Source organism: Meles meles, chromosome 8, assembly GCF_922984935.1.
Source record: "Meles meles chromosome 8, mMelMel3.1 paternal haplotype, whole genome shotgun sequence".
Classification (NCBI taxonomy): domain Eukaryota; kingdom Metazoa; phylum Chordata; class Mammalia; order Carnivora; family Mustelidae; genus Meles; species Meles meles.
This window is the reverse complement of record NC_060073.1, coordinates 4,149,490-4,172,559: the sequence shown is the minus strand read 5'-3', so window position 1 is coordinate 4,172,559 and position 23,070 is coordinate 4,149,490. Positions and strand designations below refer to the sequence as shown.

General features: G+C 60.6%; 1 protein-coding gene across 2 annotated transcripts in view; it reads left to right on the top strand.

Annotated features, from left to right (window-relative positions):
• IGHMBP2 (immunoglobulin mu DNA binding protein 2) overlaps nt 1-23,070 on the top strand; it is a 25,436-nt gene extending 2,366 nt beyond the window's left edge. The window contains exons 3-16 of one of the 2 annotated variants that reach the window (XR_006819943.1): nt 2,732-2,915; nt 3,121-3,218; nt 5,385-5,548; nt 6,763-6,963; nt 8,758-8,905; nt 11,206-11,380; nt 13,052-13,234; nt 13,557-13,675; nt 14,154-14,248; nt 15,024-15,147; nt 15,942-16,832; nt 19,325-19,497; nt 21,967-22,301; nt 22,590-23,070. Coding sequence is in view for 1 of the 2 variants with exons in the window: in XM_046014961.1 (XP_045870917.1) it covers nt 2,732-2,915; nt 3,121-3,218; nt 5,385-5,548; nt 6,763-6,963; nt 8,758-8,905; nt 11,206-11,380; nt 13,052-13,234; nt 13,557-13,675; nt 14,154-14,248; nt 15,024-15,147; nt 15,942-16,832; nt 19,325-19,497; nt 21,967-22,164 (2,753 nt within the window). In the remaining variant the exon portion in view is untranslated. Of the gene's footprint in view, nt 1-2,731; nt 2,916-3,120; nt 3,219-5,384; nt 5,549-6,762; nt 6,964-8,757; nt 8,906-11,205; nt 11,381-13,051; nt 13,235-13,556; nt 13,676-14,153; nt 14,249-15,023; nt 15,148-15,941; nt 16,833-19,324; nt 19,498-21,966 lie in introns of both variants that reach the window. The other variant, XM_046014961.1, reaches the window with a different exon arrangement.

Below are 23,070 nucleotides of genomic sequence, written 5' to 3'. Positions count from 1 at the left end.
CCTCCGGGCTGCGCCTGGTACTCCGGCTCGCACGGGCTAGCGGGAGAGTTAATGCGTGACAGTGAAGAACCCTTAGAGAAGTTCACCTCTCCCGTGGCTTCTTGGTAGTCGGTCAGCGTGTCCAGGACGGCAGCGCGAGCCGCAGGTGGTTCGGGCGCTCGGACTGCGGACGTGAGTGCCGTGTGTGCTCGTGGGCTTTTGAAACCCGAGTACAGAACAATTCAGACTGTCTCGAGTCATTTCTGATGCGTGTTGAAATGCTATCTCTCCTATGTTGAGTTAAAACGTGTTGTTATTAAAATCAATTCACTTGTGTCTTTAAGAAAGAATTTTTTAAAAGATTTTATTATATTTGGTAGAGCATGAACGCGGGCGAAGGGTAGAGGGAGAAGCAGGCCCCCCGCAGAGCAGGGACCCCAACACGGCTCGATCCCAGGACCCTGAGGTCATGCTGAAGGCAGATGCTTCACTGGCTGAGCCACACAGGCGCCCCTTAAATTTTTTTATCGCGCTCCTAGAAAGTGCAGAGCTCCATGCGACTGCCGTCCCATTTGTCTCGGACCGCCGTTGTGCAGTGCGCAGCTCTGTCTTCCCCGGCTTCCTGAGCCCAGCACGCCCGCGGGCCGCTCGTGCCATCCGTGCTGGAGAGGAGCAGCAGCTGCGAGAAGCTGCCGAACCCCTCAGCGGGGGTGCCTGGTGTCGCTCTCAGACGGGGAGATGGCAGCCTGGCCACCGCTGTACTTGGCTCTAGAAAACTCTCCATCTTGTTTTGGTGGCGACGGGGGTTTCTCATTTCCTGTTCTGATTTCCCAAACTCTTGCGCAAAGTTGTAGGAGTTCTGGCTGGATCCGGAGACGGGGTGGAGGGGGCCGCTGGTTGGAGTCCGGTCTTCCACGTTCTCGTTAACTGAGCTAGAGCTCCTCGCCGCCCGCATTGGCAGGTGGGGCTGTGGGCCGTACCGGGGCACTTTCCGATTCGCCGCCAGGGTGGAATGTCCATGTGAAGCGGGGGCGGGGGGCGTGCAGTCTGCGGTCCGAGAGTGGACGCACGTTCAGTAGTGGGTGCAGCGGCCCGCACCGTGCACTGAGACCGCAGAGGCGGCTGAGGGGTTCACATAGGGATGCCGAGGAAGTGGCGTCTCTGTGGAGCTCTGGTGTGTCACTGCGACTGTGGGTCAGATCGAGGTGGGTTGTCACCTTTTCATCCTCTGAACAGCAGTTTGCGGGCTCGGCCTAGAAACATGGACCCTTGCAGGGCGCTGGTGGGGAGGTCCCAGCAGGCGTGGGGTCTGTGCTCAGCCCCGTAGTGGGCCCCGCACACAGAACCAGACCCTGCCCAGGAGCAGGTTCCTGGTTCCCTGCTGCCGCCTGCTGCTTGTCTCCATACAGTTGGGAAGGAGCCCGAGAGAGGTTCAAGGTGCAGACGAAACTCATCGCCTGGCGGAAAACAGCCTGGGCTGGGAGCGCGTCTGGTGCCTGGTTGACCTGTGGTGCTCGCTTTCTGATGTGGAATAAGCAGGGGGGGGGGGCTGTGAGTAGCTCTGGCTGTATCTCAGAGTGGAGTCTGTTTTGGTCAGAACTGCCTTCTGTTCCAGGTGATGAAAAGCCAAGCCAGGGACGCCGGGGTGGCTCAGTCGGTGAAGTGTCTGCCTTTGGCTCAGGTCATGATCTGAGAGTCCTGGGATCGAGCCCCGCATCGGGCTCCCTGCTCAGCGGACAGCCTGCTTCCCCTTCCACCAGCCGCTCCTCCTGCTCGTGCTCCTTCTCTTTCTCTGACAGATAAATACATAAAAATCTTTAAAAAATTTTTTTTTAAAAGCCAAGCCAAATTGACTTGGGGAAGAAGGATTGCATTGGTTGCGATACTAGAAAGTTGACTTCAGGGCTCACGGGAGGTCGCTTGGACTTAATTTCTCTCCATTTCTTGGATTTGCCCTCTTCTGGGGTGGCTTCCTTCTCAGTGACACACGGTAGCACTTCTGGCCCCGACATGCCCGCAGGTTGCTGCTCCGGCTGGACAGGCGGAGGGCCTCTTCCCAGGTGCCAGCCCAAATCTCACTGCAGCTCGGGCAGGTTTGGTCCCGTGCTCATCCCCGAACAGTCACCGTGGCCGGGGATATGGGACGCTGGGACTGGCTCAGGCGTAGGTTGCGTGTTCCTTCCCTGGTGTCAGGGTCACCTGGCCGATGAGTGAATCACCCAACAGTTACCGTGGGAAGTGGGGAGCTCCGTGCTGAGAGGGCAGCAAAGGATCTCCCTCCCTCCTTCACTTGTTCCCATTCTGCTTGGAATGTTCCTCCCGAGATGTGCTTGTGGCCCCCACTTTGTTCAGGGCCCTCCTGCTTACCTCTCACCACTCAGAGGGGCCCTTGCCATACCCTGTTTCTAAAATGTCTCTCCCCATCGCCTCCTGGGCTTCATCTTTCCTTAAAACCTCTGGTGCGGATGTCTGTGTCCTGTTCCCAATCAGACCCATGCCTAGAGTGGTGTATGGCACAGCGAGCAGGCCCTGGAAGTGTTCTGTTGACCAGTGTGTTTGTCTTAAATAGTTCATTGATCTCAAGTTGGTTTTCATGTTTAATTGAGGTTAAAAGACTTTACCGCTACTGATTTTGTTTCTAAAGAGAGCAGTAGAGATGGGATATTTGAAATATGTTGGAATTTATTACATAAAATAATCCACGACTTAAGTCTGCTCAGTGTTCGTGTGACGTGAATCTGTGTTTCTACAGGCGATATAGTGGGTCTGTACGACGAAGGGAGTCAGCTGGCCACGGGGATCCTGACCCGGATCACGCAGAGATCAGTCACGGTGGCCTTTGACGAGTCCCATGACTTCCAGCTGAGCTTGGACAGGGAGCAGACCTACAGACTGTTAAAACTGGCCAATGATGTCACTTACAAGCGACTGAAAAAGTAAGGGTGTGTGTGTGACTGGGAATCACATGTTCCTCTTCCTCAGACATCGCTCACCCTGACCACTTGTCCTGCTGGACACAAGAGAGCTGTTGCGCTGAGTGCAGAGTCCCTGGCGGCCGCGGCCGTGCTGGGCAGGGGCTCGGGCAGGGAATCTATGTCTGGTTTTCACCAAGCTCCTAATTCTAGTTTTCTCCCTTGGCAGGGCTCTGATCACACTGAAGAAGTACCATTCTGGCCCCGCGTGCTCACTCATAGACGTTCTCTTTGGTGGCTCCGCCCCCAGTCCTGCCAGTGAGATCCGTAAGAACCTCTGTGCTTTCTTTTCTGCTCAGAGCCACTGTGGAAGCCCTGACAACAGCAGGGCCTCGGGTGCTGGGGCAAGAGTTCGAGGACGCGTGGTTAGACGGCATCTGTCTTTGTGTCTTCTATAAATCTGAGTGACTCATGTGGACTAGACTCTCACATATTCGGTGCAGGGAAGCAGCTCGTTCTGTTGACTTTACAACGTCCTCTCGAATGACTCTGTTCATTTAGGATGTAAGGATGTTCGAGCGCAGTGGTCTGTGGAAATAGGATGGCTGAGCACAGTCTATGCTTAATAGTGTTTTTGTGTTTGTTTGAGAAGTTCAGATTCTAAAGGCATTTGATTGTTTCTCGGCGTCCTTCAGATTGAAATCGCTTCTTTCTGATGAGAAGAGTATTGTGATAGGTGTTAATTACGGAATATTTGGAAATAAAGACCTGTGTTAACGAGGGAAACAGAACCCTTGCGAAGCTGCCACCTGGAGTTAACCTCCCTGTGTTTGTGTGTAGTCTGGTCTTTTCCACGTGGAACACCGGGTCTTTCTCGTACTGACACGTGTGCACACACGTGCTCGCACGCACCCCTTCCTTGTCGCTGCGCTTTCTCCCAGCCCTCTGTGGTCTTGAAGAACTCCAGTTTCTTCTTTTTTTTTTTTAAAAGATTTTATTTATTCGACAGACAGAGACCACATGTAGGCGGAGAGGCAGGCAGAGAGAGAGGAGGAAGCAGGCTCCCCGCCGAGCAGAGAGCCCGATGCGGGGCTCGATCCCAGGACCCCGAGATCATGACCTGAGCTGAAGGCAGAGGCTTTAACCCACTGAGCCACCCAGGCGCCCCGAAGAACTCCAGTTTCGAGGGGGGCATGTTGTCTCCTCAAGCGGCTGCCGTGAATTGCCAGTCCTCCACATTGTGACTTTGCCACTTTCCCAGCACGGTCTCAGTGAAGCCTTCAGTCTCCTGCTGCCTGGGGGGACGGGGGTCATCCTGCGCCCACGTGATGTCGTGCCTGTGCCAACCACGCAGGGTCGTGTTGGCTTTAAACACAGGGCTGCTGGGTGGTCCCTGTCCAGGTTCTGAAGGCACTCGCGTTTCAGTGTTTTATTCTGTCAAATATTTATTGAGAGGCTACTGTGCAGTGGAAGGTGAATTAGAAATTTATATACTGTGTTTTAGGGAGCACGGCACGTCGTGGTTAGGTGGGCGTCTAAGGAAAAGGGAAGCAGTGCGGAGTGGGACATGCTGGGACTTTGGGTCAGGTCTGCTGCTGCTTTTCAGCTTTGTGTCCATCTGGCCAGCCCGAAAGAGGGCGATGTGCCGGGGAGTTCTGCTCACTCGCGGGTCCTGTGTCTCCACGTACAGGGGCCCTGCAAACCTGGACACGCAGTAGCTACTCTCAGAGCATCGAGCGCAGGAGGCAGATACCTGGTCTTCATCGTGGAGGATTCAGTGGAGAAACATGATTCCAAAATTTGCTTCTAATTCTTTTTTGTCATTTTATGGGCACTTAAAAAGGGGCAACGTGGTAGAATAAATAACTTATTTTAATTTTTCTTGTTTTTTTTAAATTTTCTTTTGATGTTTTGAGAGAGTGAGCTGGAGTGGGCGCACGTGGAGGGCAGGGGCAGAGAGGAGAGAGAATCCTAAGCAGGCTCCCTGCTGAGCATGGAGCCTCACACGGGGCCCATCTGTCTCATGACCTGGAGATCATGACCTGAACCGAAGTCAAGAGTCCAATGCTTAAATGACTGAGCCACCCAAGCGCTAGAAATAGGTTCCAAGAAACATTTACTTCAGGAAGTTCTGTTACCGTGGAGCCTGAGTTGGCAAACTTTTCAAATAAAGGGATGGATTGTACATATTTTAAGCTTTGTGGGCGCTGTGGCAGCCAAAGACCGCGGGCCAGCGAACGGGCGTGGCTGGGCCCCCCGAAAGCTGCACTCAACGGAAGCGGGCGGCCGGCTGCGTTGGGCCTGCGGCCCGTGGTCTGCCACTTCCTGTCCTGGGAGAAACCCTTGGGAGACCAGGCAGGTTGCTCCTGTGTTGGCTGCTGGCTCCTGGGAGGTTCTGAGCCCCGCGGGCGGCTCTTCCTTCCACCAGCTCCGTCTGCCGGGAGGAGTCGCCAGGCTCGCCGAGCCAGAGCCTAACGCTGTCCTCTCCCGCAGAGCCGCTGCCGTTCTGTAACCCTTGCCTGGATGCCTCCCAGAAGGAAGCCGTCTCCTTCGCGCTGTCCCAAAAGGAGCTTGCCATCATCCATGGGCCTCCCGGCACCGGGAAGACCACCACCGTGGTCGAGATCATTCTTCAGGCTGTGAAGCAGGGCTTAAAGGTGGGCCCCGTGAACACGCGTGAGCTCCCGTGCCGGGCTCGCGGGTCCCAGCCTGGTCAGGACCGCGCCTGCCCGTGTGCTGCGCGCGGCTGTCCGACCTTCCGAGGCGAGTGTAGCATGTCACCGTTCACTTACGTTTTTGTTGGCTGGGAAGGGGGGTTTCTCCGCGCGCGTCAGCATGAGTCATCATGGATTCTGAGCACGGGCGAAACTTTTAGAAAATCTGTCTTGTTTATAGGTGTAGGATCACGGTAAGAATCAGAATAATGTCAGCATTTCACTGGGTGTTTTTACGCAACAGTCCCCTTCTGAGTGCCGTCAGGTGATCCTCACAGAAACCCCGGGTGCTGGGGACTGCCGGTGCCCCCCGTTTCCAGAGGACACAGAGCTCGGCACACGCCCCAGTCCCGAGCAGCGGGTGGCAAGGCCGGGTGTGCGCTCAGGCCGATGCTCTCCAGGGCCCCGGCTCCGAGCCCCACGCTCCTCTGCAGGCAGAACCGCTGCTGCTCCGGGGTGAAGGGGGGTCTGGCGCTTGGTCACGGAGCTGTCCGGTAGTTTCGTACGAACGAGTGACTTGGTGGAGGCATTTGAAAACTGGAAGTGAGGACTCACTGGTAGGAAGCGTGTCTGCAGGTGTGACTGGGTGGCCTCTGTTTGCACAGGCAGACAGGACACACCCCTGTTCCCCGCTCAGGCCCTGGGCGGGGGATGGCCGCGGCTGCTGCTTCTGAGGCTCTTGTGCGCGGGGGCTCCTCCCCGCCGCCCTGCCGGCTGTCCCATGCTCCTCTTAGTGGCACTTGAGGCTTTTCTCTCCTGATTGAAATGACCGCAGAAAATAGTTTTAGGAGCACGACTGAGCCCACCAGAAAGGTTTTCCCTCTTTCCACTTTGTCAGGTGATGAGGTGATTTCACTGCTGGTGCGCTGGTCGCTGGACCCGGTCCCTTCAGGGCCTGCTCTCAACTTCGAGGCCTTTCTTCCCTGGTCACAGATTATTTAAGCTTCTGGTGCTTCGGTGACTAGTTCTCAGACCCACGTTCCAGCTCCGCCAGAGTCTGCGGCGGTCCGAGTCCTGTAGGCCGCGTCCACCCTTCCCGCCAGCCCCGTGTTTGCGTTCTGACCACTTGTGCACACTCTGGCCTCCTCTCTGCCTTCCAGGCTGTCTCACTGTTTTCTTGTGAGCTTAAGTAGTGAAGTCGAGCTGTGCTCCCCCAGGTTCTGTGCTGTGCTCCCTCCAACATCGCCGTGGACAACCTGGTGGAGCGTCTGGCCCGCAGCAAGCAGAGGATCGTGCGCCTCGGGCACCCCGCCCGCCTGCTGGACTCCATTCAGCAGCATTCCCTGGACGCGGTGTTAGCGCGCAGTGACAGCGCCCAGATTGTCGCAGACATCAGGAAGGACATCGATCAGGCCTTCGTACGTACCTCCTACCGCTCTGCGTGGAGACCCACAGTCTTTCCTAGGAGTCACTTCTGTCTGTGTTCCTCTCGCTTTTTTTGGTCTCTCTCAATTCTTTTAAGGATTTCAAATGTCAGGGAGGCTCGGTCTCTTAAGTGTCTGGCTCTTGATCAGCTCAGGTTTTGGTCTCAGGGTCATGAGTTCAAGCCCCATGTTGGGGTTCGCACTGGGCATGGAGTCTACTTCAAAAAAAAAAAGAATTTCAGACTTCAGGACTGCTCGTTAAAAAGAAGTTTCCCCCAGTTCTATTAAGAAATAAAGGACTGTCCACTTTTTTTTTTTTTAAAGATTTTATTTATTTATTTGACGGAGATCACAAGTAGGCAGAGAGGCAGTCAGGGAGAGAGAGAGGAGGAAGCAGGGTCCCCTCTGAGCAGAGAGCCTGACGCGAGGCTCGATCCCAGGACCTTGGGTTCATGACCCGAGCCAAAGGCAGAGGCTTTAACCCACTGAGCCACCCAGGCGCCCGACTGTCCACTTTTTTTTTTTAAATTTTTTTTTAAAAATTTTATTTATTTGACAGAGAGAGAGATCACAAGTAGGCAGAGAGGCAGGCAGAGAGAGAGGGAGGAAGTAGGCTTCCCGCCGAGCAGAGAGCCCGATGTGGGGCTCGATACCGACTGTCCACTTTTGATAGAAACTTGTACTCAGCATGTAATAGGGACTTGACTCTTTTCTGAGTAGTTTGGTGAGAAGGTGAGGGGTCGTCTTCAGGAAGGCATCTCTCTAAGCATCCCCTGGGTCTGGTCACGGCTGGGTAACGTCAGCAAGAAAAACCCCAGCAGCCTGAAAGTGAAAATTCAAAAGCTCATCTTCCCAATTTTTGGTCCATTTTACACTCTCCCTGCGGGACAGACGCAACAGTGACAGGTTCCTTGGAGACATGTTTTATCTTGCAGTCCAGTACTCAGGAGCTCGCTGGTTCTGAGTCTCACGTCCCCTCCGTGTGCTCGCTGTCAGCTGGTCTCATGGCCTCACGGTGGTGCCCCTCCGGGTCCTGGGCCCCATGGGCGCAGAGTGGCGGGGTGGCGCTCCAGATGCCCGTGTGGGCCCAGCAGAGGTGGGGACAGGTTGAGGCGTGTCACGCGAGGGTCGAGGGGTTAGCGGTGCGCATGGGTGATGTTGCCTCCGCCCCAGTGCGGAGGACTCTACCTCTTGTCCCGTTGACCGAGGGTCTTTTCCGGGAGGGTGACGCAGGAAGACCCTTCGGGCCGACCTGGCCACACTCTGTCGTCCACAGCGGAAGTCACACGTAGGAAGGGTGTCCTTTTTAGTATGACAGAAAGTCGAGGCTCAGGTAAGCATTTTATAGGCTAAAGATTTGTTGTTCCCTCGGCAATCCCCGCGGAAGGGCGGCCTCAGCGGCAAGCAGCGGGAACCCAGATCCGGACGGCAGGGGCCCTTCCTGCGCAGAGCCTGTGCGGGGACTGCGCACCCAAGCATGAGGCCCGGTTTCTGGTTTCATCTGAGTTAGGCTCAAAACGCCGTGCGGGCTGAGGGCCTGGACTCCGCCCCTCTGCCTGTCCCTGTGCGGGTGACACCGGCTGGCGGGCCACACGCGGTGCCGGGCACTTGCTCACCTGTGTGGGTCTGTTGCTCCTTCAAGACGGGTTTTGGACATTTCAGTGCCTCTCGAGAAGCTTCTTGAAGTGGACCAGCTGGGCATGAACGCAGTCGCTTCCTGAGCGTGAAAGAGCTAAGTAGGGGCAGAGTCGGCGCACATATGTGCGTGTTCTTGGCTTTCCTTCACAGGCGAAGAACAGGCAGACCCAGGAGAAGAGAGAGAAGAGCGGCGTTTGGAGTGAAATCAAGCTGTTGAGGAAGGAGCTGAAGGAGAGGGAGGAGGCCGCGATGCTGGAGAGTCTCAGGTCGGCGGCGGTGGTGCTGGCCACAAACACAGGTGAGGGGCGCCGGGCCGGGCCGGCTGTGGCCCCGAGGGCGCTCCTGTTTCCTGGGGCGGGCTGGAGTGGTGTAGAGTTGTCTGGAGACGGTGGGAAGGGCCCGCCGGTGAGCTGTCGCGGTGAGGAAGTTGTGGTAGCGATACGGGAACAGGTGTCCTCTTCTTGAGCGAGCTGCTGTCTCCGAGGAATTTGTTCGGAATCTCACCGATCGAATGCGCGGGTCTGAAGCTATTCGTGTCATCTCCTAGGTGTAAGGACATCTGTGCGGTCTGTAACGACGTCACTGGTTTGGAAATCGGGTTCCCTCCTCCCCAGGGCTTGCTGTGCTCCGTGTTCAGTGACTTTGCAGCGCTGACTCTGAAAGGCCTGTGTCGTCCCATGCGGCCACTGAAGCCGCCGGCTTGGGCAGGAAGGAGCGTGAGGAGTCCACGTTTGCTGGGCTTGGCCGAGGGGCTCAGTGTGCGTGTTGGGGCGCACGTTTTACGACCCTTAGGCCTCACCGTCTGTTGGCGCGGAGCCGGGCTGAGCCAGCTGCGAGCGCTGGGGGCCTCCCCGCATCTCGCGTGTGCGTGCCTGCAGCCTGACGCGTGCGTGGCCCCGATCCCCAGGACAGGCTGGAGCTTTTCTCGCTCCCCCACTCTTCCTTGGGAACTTTCTGGTTACCTCTTGCTCTCTCCAGCTGTTCCGCGTTGCCTCAGAGAGGGATGGTTTTGGGCAACTGCCCAGAGGAAGGGCTGTTTGCCTCGGGGCAGCTCTGAGTTGGGGGAAAAAAAGACAGTCCTGGGAGTGGGATCGCCCGGGGAGCCGGTGGACGGCCCCAGCTGTGGCGTTTCTCGGGGAATGGGACTTCGAGGGAGTTTCTGCCTCCTCGCTGTGGGCTTTTCCCTATGATCACTGGCCCTTGGCTTCAAGGCTCCCCCAGAAGTCGGGGCACAGGCAGGGCTTTTCCCGTAGGAACACTGCAGAGCTCGCTGTTCTGGCCCAGACTGAGCCACGGCTTTTTTTTTTTTTTTTTTTTTTTTTTAAGATTTTATTTATTAGCGAGAGAGTGCACAGAGAGGGAGAAGCAGACTCCCTTGCTGAGCGGCGAGTCTGATGTGGGACTCAGTCCCAGGACCCTGAGATCGTGACCTGAGCCGAAGGCAGAGGCTTAACCGACTCAGCCACCCAGGCGCCCTGAGAGCCGCGTCTTCTAAAGCAAACACTCCCTGGGTTGCCGCAAGCCATTAGCTTCTCTCTCTAGAGTTCGGAGAAAGTGGATTCCGGCAATGCTGCCAGTGTTCTCGCTTTAGTGGAGGGAGAGGGTTTCCAGAGGTCCTTCTCCACCAGACCAAATCTTTAAATATGGTGCTTCCTGGAAATCACAGTGCAGCCTTCCCCCCGCCAACTCGGCAAGGTCAGCTTGTGACCTCTTAAGTTCTCCCGTCCTGTTGGGAGGGAAGCTGGACTGGGTCTCCTGCACGTGCTTCTCTTCGCACCGTGAAGTCGTGTCCATACTCTGAACCCACCAAGTTCTGCCTCTTCCAGCAGCTTCTCCAGCCATCCCTGCAAATCCCAGCCTGCGGGGTTCATCAGGACGTGCGTCTGAGTCTCAGAGTCGTTGTTGAAACCCCCCAGCTTGCGGCAGGCACCTTATGTACTTTGTGTTAGCGCCTGTGTGCCGTGTTAGGATTTGGTCATCGTAACGGGCCTGTGCAGTTCAGGTGGTGCCATGTCTGTAGATGAGGAACAGGCTCAGGTGGGTGGCCTGCCTGGGCCCCCTGCTGGGTATGAGGCTTGCGTGGGGTCCGGGTCTTGCTCACACATGAGCTCTTGCCAGGGCATGGTGCTTTCAAGGAGGAGCTGGGGCTGTTGTCAAGTACACGGGGCGGGGGGGTGGGGTCCTCCCTTCCCTGCCAGACTGCTGCTCGGTTAATTGTTCTGTGTGTCCAAGAGGACATCTTATGGGGGAATTAATTAAGGTTTAGATTTAGAAAATGGTATCGAAATAACACTTAGAAATCAGATGCTCTTCCAAGGCCTTGGTCCCAGCCCCAAGGGGTGATGGAGTCTGATGCTTGGAATGTTGGGGTGGCCCTTGCCTAGGGATGCACTGCCCCACACTGAAACACAGGTGGGCTGGAGCAGATGTTCTTAATGTTCTTCCCAGATGTTTATTCCAAGATGCACACCTCTTACACACTCCAAATGCCAGACTGGGTTCTGAGCCAGCTGGCCTGTGGTGTCTCTTTCGGTGAGGTCGCGGCGGTAGGACGCAGCCAGCACCTCCGGTGAAGGCTCACAGTTCCGATTTCCCCAGGTGCCTCTTCCGACGGCCCTCTGAAGCTGCTGCCCGACAGCCACTTCGACGTGGTGGTCATCGACGAGTGCGCGCAGGCCCTGGAAGCCAGCTGCTGGATCCCGCTGCTGAAGGCCAGGAAGTGCGTCCTGGCTGGAGATCACAAGCAGCTGCCCCCCACCACCGTCTCTCACAAGTAAGGGCCCTGCCCACGGAGCCCTTGTCTGCCCTGCCCACCACCCCTTTGGTGCGACCTGGGGCGTGGTGACCAAGAAGCCCTGACATGCCCTCCCCTGCGGGTCTCCTGCCCGTTGTACTGTGCGCGCGGGTGTAGGTGTCAGTGGGTCAGGCCGCGTGCACCCGAGCTCGGGGTTTGTAGTCACCGTGTGCGTCTCTGTAGTCCTGGCTCCTGGCACCGTGCCCAGTCTGGGCCAGTTGAATGGAGTTTCCCCGGCGCGGCCAGCAGGTTGATGTGCCCGTTCCCGCCGGGTGGGGTCTGAGAGGTGGTTCTGTGGACCGGCCAACTGGCCTCTGGGTCGGTCCGCCCCTGGCCTGGCATCGAGTCTTCGAGTCCTGTCCTGTAGGCACATCCCGTGACCTAGGCCACAGGGAGCGACTCTGTAAGCTCCAATCCCATGTGCCGTAGACGCAGTGGCGGTCCCTGGCATGAGTGACCTTGGCCGCCCCCAGCCCCCTCCTCACCTCGTTCCCGCCGCTCCCCTCACCCACTGCTCTGGCCACACTTGTCTCTGCCCTTGCTCTCCCCATCTGGACGGCTCCTTCCCGGACACGGGGTGGCTGTGCCCTCCTCCGTTCAGTAGTCTCTCAGGTGAGCCCCCCCCGGGGCGCCACGTGACCGCCTGTCTCAGCGCCTCTCAGCGTTCCTGAGCACTCCCGGCTCCCTTGCGGTGGCACGAGTCAGTCTGTGGGTTCCTGGCCGTCCCAGCTAGGATGTAAATGACAGAGCAGGGACGCCCCCTCCCCTGCTGGTGGGATGCGTGCCGGCCATTCCTGCGCTGTGGTTGGGACTGGCAGCCGCCTCGCCTGTGTCTTTGGCGCGACTCGTGTTCAGCAGGCGTCCGTGTGGGAAGAGGGTGACCATGAGGTCTTACAAGCTCACGGAGCCAGCCCCTGAAGCACCGGGAGCTCTCGCGCAGGTTTGGCCTCCCTGGCTCGGAGGGAGCTGGTGTGCCTTCATGGAGAAGAGTCGCTCCTGGCTCTGCAGCCCCCTGGTGGGGCGGCCTTGGGCTGGTCCCTCGAGCTCTCTGTCTCTCGCTACCCTCCTGGGACAGTGGGGAGCATGACAGGAACTATCTCCTGAGGTTTTGTGGGGCTCAGGTGAGTCAGTAGGGGGGAGTGTTCCCAGGAAGCGCGAAGGGAGCGCAGTCGCCACGAGCTCGGCCTGCTGCGGGGCTGCTGAGGCTGGCGTGTGTTGCCGCTTTAGAGTCCGTCTGTAGCGGCTTGCTGTTGCTGCCGTAACGGATCGCCCGCGTAAGCGAGGAAAATTGTCTCAGGCTCTGGACGCCGGAAGTCCAAACTCTGCGTCCGTAGGTCACAGTCAGGATGGTGGCAGGAAGCTCCAGGGGAGGGTTCATTTTGGTCGCGTCGTCTGCCCTGAGCCTGACCCTCCTGCCTTCCTCTTAGAAGGAGCCCATGATTCCACTGGGCCCAGCTTCACGTCAGGTCGCATGGTCGCAGGTCCTGGCGTGAGGCCACGGGCATCGCTGGTGACCACACCCTTAATTTTGGGTCAGAACGTGGCGGGGGTTGGGCTCTGAGGCTCTAGCCCTGCCTTCCTCCCTGGCCTTTGCTTTCAGGCTGGACACGGGCACTCAGGCCTCTCTCCCTGGTTGCTGTCTTGGCGCAGGGCCGCGCTGGCGGGGCTGTCGCGGAGCCTGATGGAGCGGCTGGCGGAAGAGCTCGGCACACAGGTGGTGCGGACGCTCACCGTACAGTACCGCATGCACCAGGCCATCATGCGCTGGGCCTCGGACGCCCTCTACGGCGGGCAGCTCACCGCCCACCCTGCCGTGGCGGGCCACCTCTTGCGGTGAGTGGCCTGGTTCTGCCCACCCGGCCTGCCCTGCGTCTCCTGGGGCCCCGTGAACCGTGTTCAGGAGGGATTTTAGAGTCAAAGTCACCCCTGAGGCTGATCTTCAGGAGGGGAGAGGGGCTTTGCCCTGGAGAGCTGGCTTGGGGTGCTTGGTCTCGGACACTGTTCACGTCCCCTCGTGTTCCCTGTGGGGCAGCCCTGTTCTGCCATGGGAAGAGCCCGGGCCCGGGGGGTGACGGGAGACGCGAGTTCTGTGGTCAGGACCTAGGCCCCGCTTCATCGCCCTGGCCTCACACGCTCAGTCTCCCGCTATGTGCAGGGACCTCCCGGGAGTGGCTGCCACGGAGGAGACGAGTGTCCCGCTGCTGCTTGTGGACACGGCCGGCTGCGGGCTGTTTGAGCTGGAAGAGGAGGACGACCAGTCTAAGGGGAACCCTGGTGAGCTTGCTCGGACGGGGCCAGCTTTCTGGCTGACACGGACCCTGGGCTCCTCTTTGTAGAAGCCACAGTGTCTGCAGCTGCTGACCTCAGAGGAGCTGAGTGGGGCGGTGGGAGCCCGTCCCCGAGGAGCTGGAGGGTTCGAGGCAGACAGGAGCCCTCTCAGCGCCCTTCTCGGCTGGCAGCACTAGGTCGGGGAAGCAGGAGGCCTGGGAGCTCTGCCTGCTCAGGCTTGGGCGAGACCCTTGCTCACCCCAGTACCAGCCTGCCGGCTTGCACGCTCCCTGTTGCTGGGTAAACTGAGGCTCAGCTGCATGGCCTGCATCTTCGTCGGCTGGGTCTGCAACCCTGCGGCCCAGGGCGTTACCCTAGACGCGGTGTGAGAGCCGTCAAAGTGGGCGGCGGGCCGAAGGAACGAGCACGGGTGACGGGACGGCATGGGGTGACCTGGGCCAACACCCTGCTTGCTGTCCCCCAGGTGAAGTGCGCCTCGTCAGTCTGCACATCCAGGCCCTGGTCGACGCTGGTGTCCAAGCGAGTGAAATCGCCGTCATCACGCCGTACAACCTCCAGGTGCGGGGGCCGCTTTGTCTGTGTGTCGGTGGGCACCGTCACCCCCAAGTGCCTGAGGACGGGTCACTTAGCATCTGTGGCCGTAAACTCGAGGTGGAATCAACCGCCTCACAACTGGGTCTGGGGCTCGTGTGACGTCGGCGAGCATCTCTGTCCGCCCACCCGCCCCTTGTTCTTGCTCTGCCCCTCCCCTGCTGCCCTGGTTGGCTTTGTTTTCTGGCAACCTCCCTGGTGGCCCCGGCTGCCTCGGGCATCCTTCCAGGGCGGCCCCGGGACCACCAGTCCCTCCACGGCATCTCCCACAGGCTCTCAGCTTAGAATCTTAGGCGTCTGGCTCCAGCCCCTGCCCCTGAGCTGGTTGCTGTGGCTGGAGCAGGATCCTTGCCGTGTCTGGGTCAGCGGGAGCACCTGCCAGCTCCTTTCTTTCCAGCGTTTCTCCCGTTTTTTCTCTCGGTGCCTGTGTGCTTATCAGCGAAGCCTGTCTGTCTTGGTGGGAAAATGCAGCCGCAGCAAAAGACCGTGAGGTCCGTGGCTCGGTCGCCACCCCTCCTGGGTCACAGGCACCACCCACCAGGGCATCTGAGGCCGGTGGCTCTGCGGGGCCAATGTCGTGCTGGGGTGCGGGGCCCCATCTGACCTGTCCGTGTGCTGCTGTGTGTGTTCGCTGCGCTGTGAGACAGCGGCGGGGACCGCGCTGCAGGGGGAGGCCCTCCGCTGAGTGTCGAGGTCGCCCGGGCCTGAGCTGAGCTGAGGACGCGGCTTCCTTGTGTTCCAGGTGGACCTGCTCAGGCAGAGCCTTGCCCATAGGTACCCCGAGCTTGAAATTAAGTCTGTTGATGGTTTCCAAGGCCGAGAGAAGGAGGCTGTGGTCCTGTCCTTCGTCAGATCCAATAGGAAAGGTATGTGGGGCTCAGCAGAGTCCCTCGGGTGGCACAGAGGGCGGACTGGGGTTCCGCTGGGGGCCGTGCTAGGCCCAGCGAGAGAGCAGGCAGGGAGTGGGGGGCAGCGGGGCCCATCCAGAGCCCGCGGGGGGCCAGGGCTGCAGGAGGTGGGCGTGGTCCCTGGGGCGCTGTGGGAGTGGGGCCTGGTGCTCCCGGCAGAGGGAGCAGAGCGTGAGGCCAGCAGCGTGGGTGTGCGGGTGCCCTCTCGGGGCCGCCTGGACACCGTGCCTGGGGCAGGGAGGCCTCTGCAACGCAGAGCTCGGGTTTTGGCCTCAGGGTGCCATTAGCCTCAGGGCCCGGCTTCTGTGCCGCTGCAGTTGGCGGCTCTTCCGTTCGGTGTTCACCCAGAAACGGCTTGTCTGGGCTTTGTAAGGCACCATCGGCAGAGAGCCGAGGACGGCGGGAAGAGTGGGGGAGGCTGGGGGAGTTAAGGTCCTGGAGCCCCTCGTGCTGTCCCTGCTGCCGGCTGCAGTCACCCCCCCAGCTGGGCTGAGGGAGGAGTTCGTGCTTGGACACAAACAGCGGTTTGGTATCCGCCACGTCCAGGCCACGTGCGGTGGGAGCCAGACTTGGGGAGCCCTGGGTGGGCAGTAGGGTACCTGGGCAGGCTGCCAGGTGGGGGTGGGCCGGTGCTCGGTGGAGGAGGGGTGTTGGGTGATCCCCTCGGTGACCTGTGCTGCTCGGGTGCAGGAGTCCACTTCCCGCTCCTTAGTCTTGGGTCCGCTCTGCCACTCACCCTGGCTTGCTCCTAGGCGACGTGGGCTTCCTCGCTGAGGACCGGCGGATCAACGTTGCGGTCACCCGCGCTCGGCGCCACGTGGCGGTCGTGTGTGATTCTCGCACGGTCAGCAACCACGCCTTCCTGAAGACCCTGCTGGGGCACTTCACGGAGCACGGGGAGGTGCGCACGGCCTTTGAGTATCTTGACGACATCGTCCCTGAAAACTACTCCTACGAGAGTTCCCAGGGCCACAGCCAAGCTGGGGCGAAGCCCCGTGGCTCCGTAGTGTCAGCCAGGAAGCCTCCTGGAGGCCGGCCGCGGGAGGGGACCCGGGAGACCAGAGCAGCCGCGGGGCTGGAGCGGAAGAGGCCAGGTGGGAAACCCTCGGGCCCTGAGGTCCCTTCTCAGCCCAGCCTCAATGGAGGCAGCCCAGAGGGAGCGGCGACCGGAGACCGTGCAGAGCACTTCCGGGCCAAGATCGCCGAGTTTGTGGCGAGTGAGAAAAGTCAGCTGGAGTTTCCTGCTTCTCTGAACTCCCACGACAGGATGTGGGTCCACCAGATAGCTGAAGAGCACGGGCTGAGGCACGACAGCTCTGGGGAAGGGAAGAAGAGGTTCATCACCGTGAGCAAGAGAGCCCCGCCAGCCCCACCGCCTCCAGCAGGGGCCGGCAGCCACACCCCTGCGCGTGCTACGGCCCCTGGCCCCACCCAGACCGAGCCCCCTGCTGGGGGGCAGAGCGGCCAGGACCCCCTGAATCTGAAGGCCCTGCACTTGGAAAGGCTGCAGAGAGCAAAGAGCAAGCAGGAGTGGCCTGCCAAGGACGGGGCCGCCAAGGACGGGGCCGCCAAGGATGGGCAGCAGGCCTCGCGCTCTGGGCTGCGCACGTTACCAGAGAAGAAGAAGAAGAAAGAAGCAAAGGGTGAGTGGTTTCACCTGATGGGGATGGTGCCAGCCTGGCGTCCCCTTCACTGTGGTGTTTGCCCCACTTGAAGCCCGCCCGTCACCCTCGGAAAGGTTTAGGACTTCCCCTGGGTGCTAAGGCCCTGATTCTGTATCTTGTTACTTGTTTTTAACTGGTTTGATGTGAGCTCTCTGGGGGCAGTGATTGGTTACGGTGACCATCGTGTCCCCAGATCCTCAGGCAGGGCCTGGTCTCCTCGTTAATCAAGAAAACATCTAAACATGAGGACGCTCCTCGTGACGGGAACCGCACCAGGGAGCTGACACTCGTGTTCGGGTGAATCGGGCATGCTCGCGGGTCCCAGCGGTAGGGCACCTCGGTGTTCCTGACCAAGTACACGGAAATGCAGGAGGGCCTCGGGGTGCGCACACTTCAGGGGAAGAGCCTGGAGGAGGAGACGAGGACAGTGGACAGGAGCTTTCAGGCAGTCAGAATCTGAGCCGGGTGACAGCTTTGTTCTGCCGGACCCGGTCGGGCTCACAAGTCTGCTGGTCTGCATCCCGGCCCCGCATGCACTGTGGTGGCTGCACGCTGGCGTGTCCCCTGGGGCTCTGCTCCGCTGCCTCTGTGCCTCACTGTGGTCGCGCATCCACGGGCACTGGGCTCGGAAGACCGGGGTGCTCTGAGGCCTCTGGGTGGCCTTTTACTCCAGCTGCTCCGAGCACGACCGTGAAGCTGCTCTTCTTTCTTTCATGGAGTTCCTATGAGCAAAGCTGTGCACGCGTGACTCTTGGTCTTGGAAAGCAGCCTTGGGCTTGAGGCTGTAGCCGATCCGTTCTGTGGACGGAGGAAAGAAATGTTGCACAGAGGAAAGAAACGTTAAGTGCTTTGCTTTTCTTTCTTTTTTAAAAAGATTTTGTTTATTTATTTGGCAGACACAGAGAGACAGGGAACACAAGCAGGGGGATTGAGAGAGGGAGAAGCAGGCTTCCCTCTGAGCAGGGAGCGTGTTGTGGGCCTCGATCCCAGGACCCTGGGACCCTGACCTGAGCTGAAGGCACACGCTTAAGGACTGAGCCACTGAGGCGCCCGTTAAGTGCTTCTCTAAGCTGCGCTGAGAAGATGGTTCGTGCCGTGAAGGGCCGGTGCTGGGACACGTGATGGGGGTCCTGGTCTGCGCTCTGCGAGGTGTATGGTGTGCTCACTGGAGGACAGTATCCTGGGGAGACTCCGCCCCATTTAGGCGATGGTAGTTGTGCTTAGTCTTGAAGGGTTTCTCCAGGCCGCCATCTTCAGAATTCACCTTGCCCCTCAGGCGCAGAACGTGACCCTGTCCAGTTGGTCCCCAGGCTCTGCCAAGGTCGTCGCAGCTGAGAAGCAGAGGCCAGTCTGAGCGGGCCCCTAGGGCCATGGCGGCGGCCCCCCCGGGAAGGGTGCCGCTGAGCGCATCGGGGACTGCCTGCTGCTCGGGGCGGTCGGGGGAGTGACAGGTGCTCGGTCCCATGGGAGAAACAGTCGCAACACTGAGGTCTCATTCTGGCTTGGGGTCTGAACACTCTGTGCCTGGTCCCTGCGTCTTCTCTGTTTCCTGAAGATGCTGGTGAGCAGTGGGCACCTCGTCAGCCCTTCTCCAAGCTTCCTGCCGCTGCTCCTGGGCCTCAGCATGTCTGTCTCGTCCCTGCTCTCTGCTGCCCGGCTGCTTGGCACTTGTGAGGGGGGTAGAGCCGGACTCCGCAGCCCGTCTGGGGGAGGTGGGCGCCTCTCCATTTGCTGGGGACCGTGGCAGAGTTGTACCCGTATGGAGGGACTGGTGTGGCCACGGCTGGCTGAGGTGCTGGGGGCGCTGAGGTCCCGGTTTCCCCTAGGTCCCCTCCGCGGCCGACCGTCCTGATCTGCGTACCAGCCGAGAATGAAGCATTCGCTCAGGGAAGCGTCTCGTCTGTGCTGTGCCCCCAGTCACTGGCGACGGCCGCCTGGTGGATGCCTTCCTGGTATTCCCTGGCCGTCCACACCCGCGTGTTTGGGTTACGTGTGTCTGTTTCACGGAGCTACACTTACATGCGGTCTCGGGTTTGTTTTCCACTTGTGAGCATTTTCTACTCACTTCAAAGGTTTCCGTGTACTTGGTCAGGAACGCCGAGGTCCCCTACCGCTGGGACCCGCGAGCACGCCGGGACTCACCCAAACACGCTGTGGGCTCCCTGGTGCGGTTCCCGTTGTGAGAAGCGTCCTCGTGCTTAGAAGTTCTCTTGATTAAAGAGCATGGGCTTTTGGGGCACTTTCCACGCCAGCCCCTTCTAGGAAGTCCGCGTGCTGCCCGCGCCTCCTGGCAGGGGCCGGTTCTTAGCCCAGAAGGAGGGCCGCTCTGGGCTGGACGGACACCAGGCTTGACCGAGGCCGTCGGCCCGATGGCGGTGAACGGAGAGCGGGAGCTGCGTGCGGCAGCTCGGGGCAGCCGTGGGGCCGACGCCCATGTTCTTCCCTGCTTGAGTGACCCTTTTCTTCCCCAGGAAACACGGCCATAGATTTGCCCGGCAAGGAGGACTTCGAGGCCCTGGTCGCAGCTGCCATCAAGGCTGATAACACCTGTGGCCTCGCGAAGTGCGCGGCCAGCGTGGCGACCCTGGGCCAGCTCTGTCCGCACTGCGGCCGCCGGTTCTGCCTCAGCCACCACCTGCCCGAGGTACGGCAGCGGGGCGGGCGGCGGGACGGGCGGCTGTGACTCCAGGGCTCTGGGCAGACGTGCCCCACGCACAGCTGGGAGACGGGGGTGAGCGCTGCATTTTTCTGAATGGGTGTAGACCTGTGCTTTGTTTTGAACGCATCAGGGTATGAGAAAGTAAAATGTCACACTTGCCAAACTGCGAGAAAGTTGGTGGGAATTCTGGACAGAGAGGACTTTGTTCCAGGGTCTTTGGGGTCCGTCAGTGGCTTAGGCTAGGGGAGGTGGGGTGTCTGGCTTCGGGTCCGGAATGGGCTGGCGGCCTGGCTGCTCTTTCATTCATTTCTTGAGCTTGTTTGCATGGGACTGGCCCCTGCCAGGCCTGGGGAGCTGGGGCCAGAGCAGGCTTCATCTCTGCCCCGAGGGGCGAGGACCCGCGGGCACCTGGTGTGAGAGCACACCTGGTGCCACGTGCCGGCCGCGGGGGCGGGGCTGGGCTGGGCTGGGCTGGGCTGGGGAGGACGCGGGTCAAGGCCCCGGGGAGAGGTGCCCTTTCCAGCCGCGAGCAGAGCGGGAGGCAGGGGGACGGAGTGGAGGCCGAGAAGCCTCTGCCCCGAGCAGCTGAGCCCTGGTTCTGGGAGCCGCGGGGGTACTGGAGGCCCGCCGTGTTGCCGGAGCGCTGGCTGCAGCACCCGGAGGCTTGGGGCGAGGCTGGGACATCCGGGGGTGGGTCGTGGAGAGCGTGGGCCGGTGGGCTTGGGCCCTGAATGGGTGGTGGGTCACGACGGCACAGGAAGGAGGACCCAGAGGGGCCATTGGGTTTCTGCTTCGGGCCGATGGGAGGTGGCGCTGGGGCTCTTGGAGGCTGGTGAGGGGCGGGTGTGGGGAGGGCATGTGGCACCTGGGCTGGCGCTGTCCCAGATGAGCTGTGCGGGGGGCCGGGGGGCCCAGGGGGTCCCTCTCTGGGTCAGGGGGTGCAGCTGCCTACCCACAGGGAGCTCTGCGGCCTTGGAACCTAGACGGGGCGTCCCCCTGGGGCAGGGTCTCCCCCCTTCCCCTCCACGTGCCCGTCCGCGCACACTTTGCTCTCACGCGCACGCACGCACGCGTGCAGGGCATTTGTGCCTGTTGACAGAGCGCGTGCTGCGTTAGGAATCCATTGATCTAGAACGTTTAGAGATTGTCAGTGCGAGTTTGGGCGACCAGCTCGCGTTTCTGGCACAGCCTGTGTGGGTCTCTGTGCAGGGCGGTGAGAGGCGGCAGCCCTGGGCAGCTCCCGCGCCCGACCGGAGAGCGCGCGCTCCCTGCGCGGCTGGTGGCAGGGTTGAGGGGAGCGCTGGCACCCTGTCCCCTCTGACGAGATGCTGGCTGCGGGCAGGGCCACGGGTCCCCCTGCTCTGAGATGTTCTGTGGGATGAGGCTGTGCGGAAAGGGCGCGGGGCTGGGTGGCAGGGACTGGGCCGCGAGCACCAGCTGTCGCCTGCTTCCTCTGTGACGTTGGGCGAGTGAACTCTGCCTCAGCCCGGGGCCGCTCTCCCCACACGTTCTGTGCGCGCCGTGCCTCGGTCTTGCCCCCTGACCGAGGTGCGGCGAGGAGCGGGGACACTGCGTGTGGGGTCCTGGGCCACGTGGAGGGCATGGCGCCACGCGACCGTCTCTGGGACAGCCGTGGTAGGCAGCCTATGGGCCCAGGGCTGCCCAGGAGGGGCGGGGTGGGGACACCCCATGAGGGAGGGAGGGAGGGGGACAGATGCTGCGTGGGTGGCGGGCCACAGGGGTCTTAGCCGGACATAGGGCTGGGGGCGCCGACGAGCGAGGTCCAAACTGGGTCCCACCCGGCAGTTCCCAAGGGAACACCCTCGGTCTGTGCAGCGGGGAAGCACGGGCTTTCTAGAAGGCTCCGTGGCCTGCGTGCGGGCTGTCGTGCCTGGCGCTGGATGTGCTTGGACGGTTTCCTCGTCTTCCTTCCTCTCCTTTCAAAAGGAGGAGCTACGTGAGAGTTTCCCAGAAACGGGGGCCCTTCCTGGGGTCGGGCATGTTCCGGGGCTCCTGCCTCAGGCCTGGCGCCGGGGACAGACTAAAGAGTGCGGCCTTTGGCCTGGAGAGGACAGCAGTCGCACTTGGGCTGGAGCTCACGGAAGGGCAGCGTGGCTGCAGGGACGCACCGACGGTGCGCTGGCGTCTGCTGTTGCAACACCGCTGCCGGGGGCCCTGTGTGCACGTCATCCCCGTCGGGAGCTTGTGCGGATCTGGCCGTGCGTCCGCGTGTGCTCAGAGGATGGTTCGGGCTGAGCTGAGGGCGGGTGGAGGGTGCTCCCTCATGCCCCCCACCCTGGCAGCCTGATGGGGAGGGGCCCGGCTGCAGGAAGAGGAGGGAGCCCCTCCGAGACCTCGTGCTGGGACTTAACGGTCCCCGGACCCTGCGATGGGCGACATAGCAGGGCCTTCGTTCCCACTTGGCTCGGCGCTGACTGCTGTGTCCCCCCCCAGATCCATGGCTGTGGGGAGAGGGCTCGTGCCCACGCCCGGCAGAGGATCAGCCGGGAGGGAGTCCTCTACGCCGGCAGTGGGACCAAGGACAGGTCCCTGGACCCCGCCAAGAGGGCCCAGCTGCAGAGGAGGCTGGACAAGAAGCTGGATGAACTGAGCGGCCAGAGGAAGAGTAAACGGAAGGAGAAGGAACAGTGACGGGCAGGCTCTTCGCGGGCAGCCCCAGAGCCGCTGTCTTTGAAAACATCTGCGAGGGCAAGCAGGGCTGCTTTCTCTTCCCTATAGCTGCTCCGTGACAGTGTGCAACCTGACCTACCTGTCTGTACCGGAGCCAGGTGGGGCATGCTGTCTGGGAGGAAGCGTGGGGTTCTGGACCCTGGAGATGAGCTCTTCCCCGCGACAGCTCTCAGAGGAGGGTGCCCAGGGCATGTGGTCATTGCCGGGTGGCCCTCTCTCTGAGATTGGTGTGTTTTGGCCCGGGTGTGCCCCCGTTCCCCTTCTCTTGCCTGGACCATTTCCCGGTATCTTCCCAGTCAGAACAGAAATCCCACCATCTGAACCTTGGGGTGCTGCCATGAGGGTCCCCCAGCCCTGGACTGATACCCCCTCAATCTTCATACAAGGAAATTCCCACCGTCCGGGGCTGGCCAGCTTTCAGGCCGCCAGAAGGAGGGAGCGCACCTGAAAAGTCAGATCATGCGTCTGAGAACACCGGGCACCTCTCCCGCCGTCCCCACGTAGCTGACTTCGCTGAGGCCCGTTTCCGTCTGTGTCCTGTTCCCTGCCGGCTCTGGGGGCCTGTCCTGTTCGTGCAGGCCAGCGGACACAGCTCAGACTGCTCCTGCTCCTGCGAGGTCTGGAGGTCCCACTGAGGCATGTGGCCCGGGTGAGCCCTCCGCGGGTGGCGGTCGCGGGAAAGAGCTTCCGCAGAGTGGCCGTGCGGCCGACACGAAGCAGGAGCCCTCCCACAGGTGCTCCCAGTGTTCACCAGCTGCTCCAGGGAGGACGGCCTCAGACGGATGTGATGTCTTTGTCTCAGAGTTTTATTTGTTTAAGTGGGACATAAATTATTTCAGAGTAAAATAAAGATCTATGCACACCGCC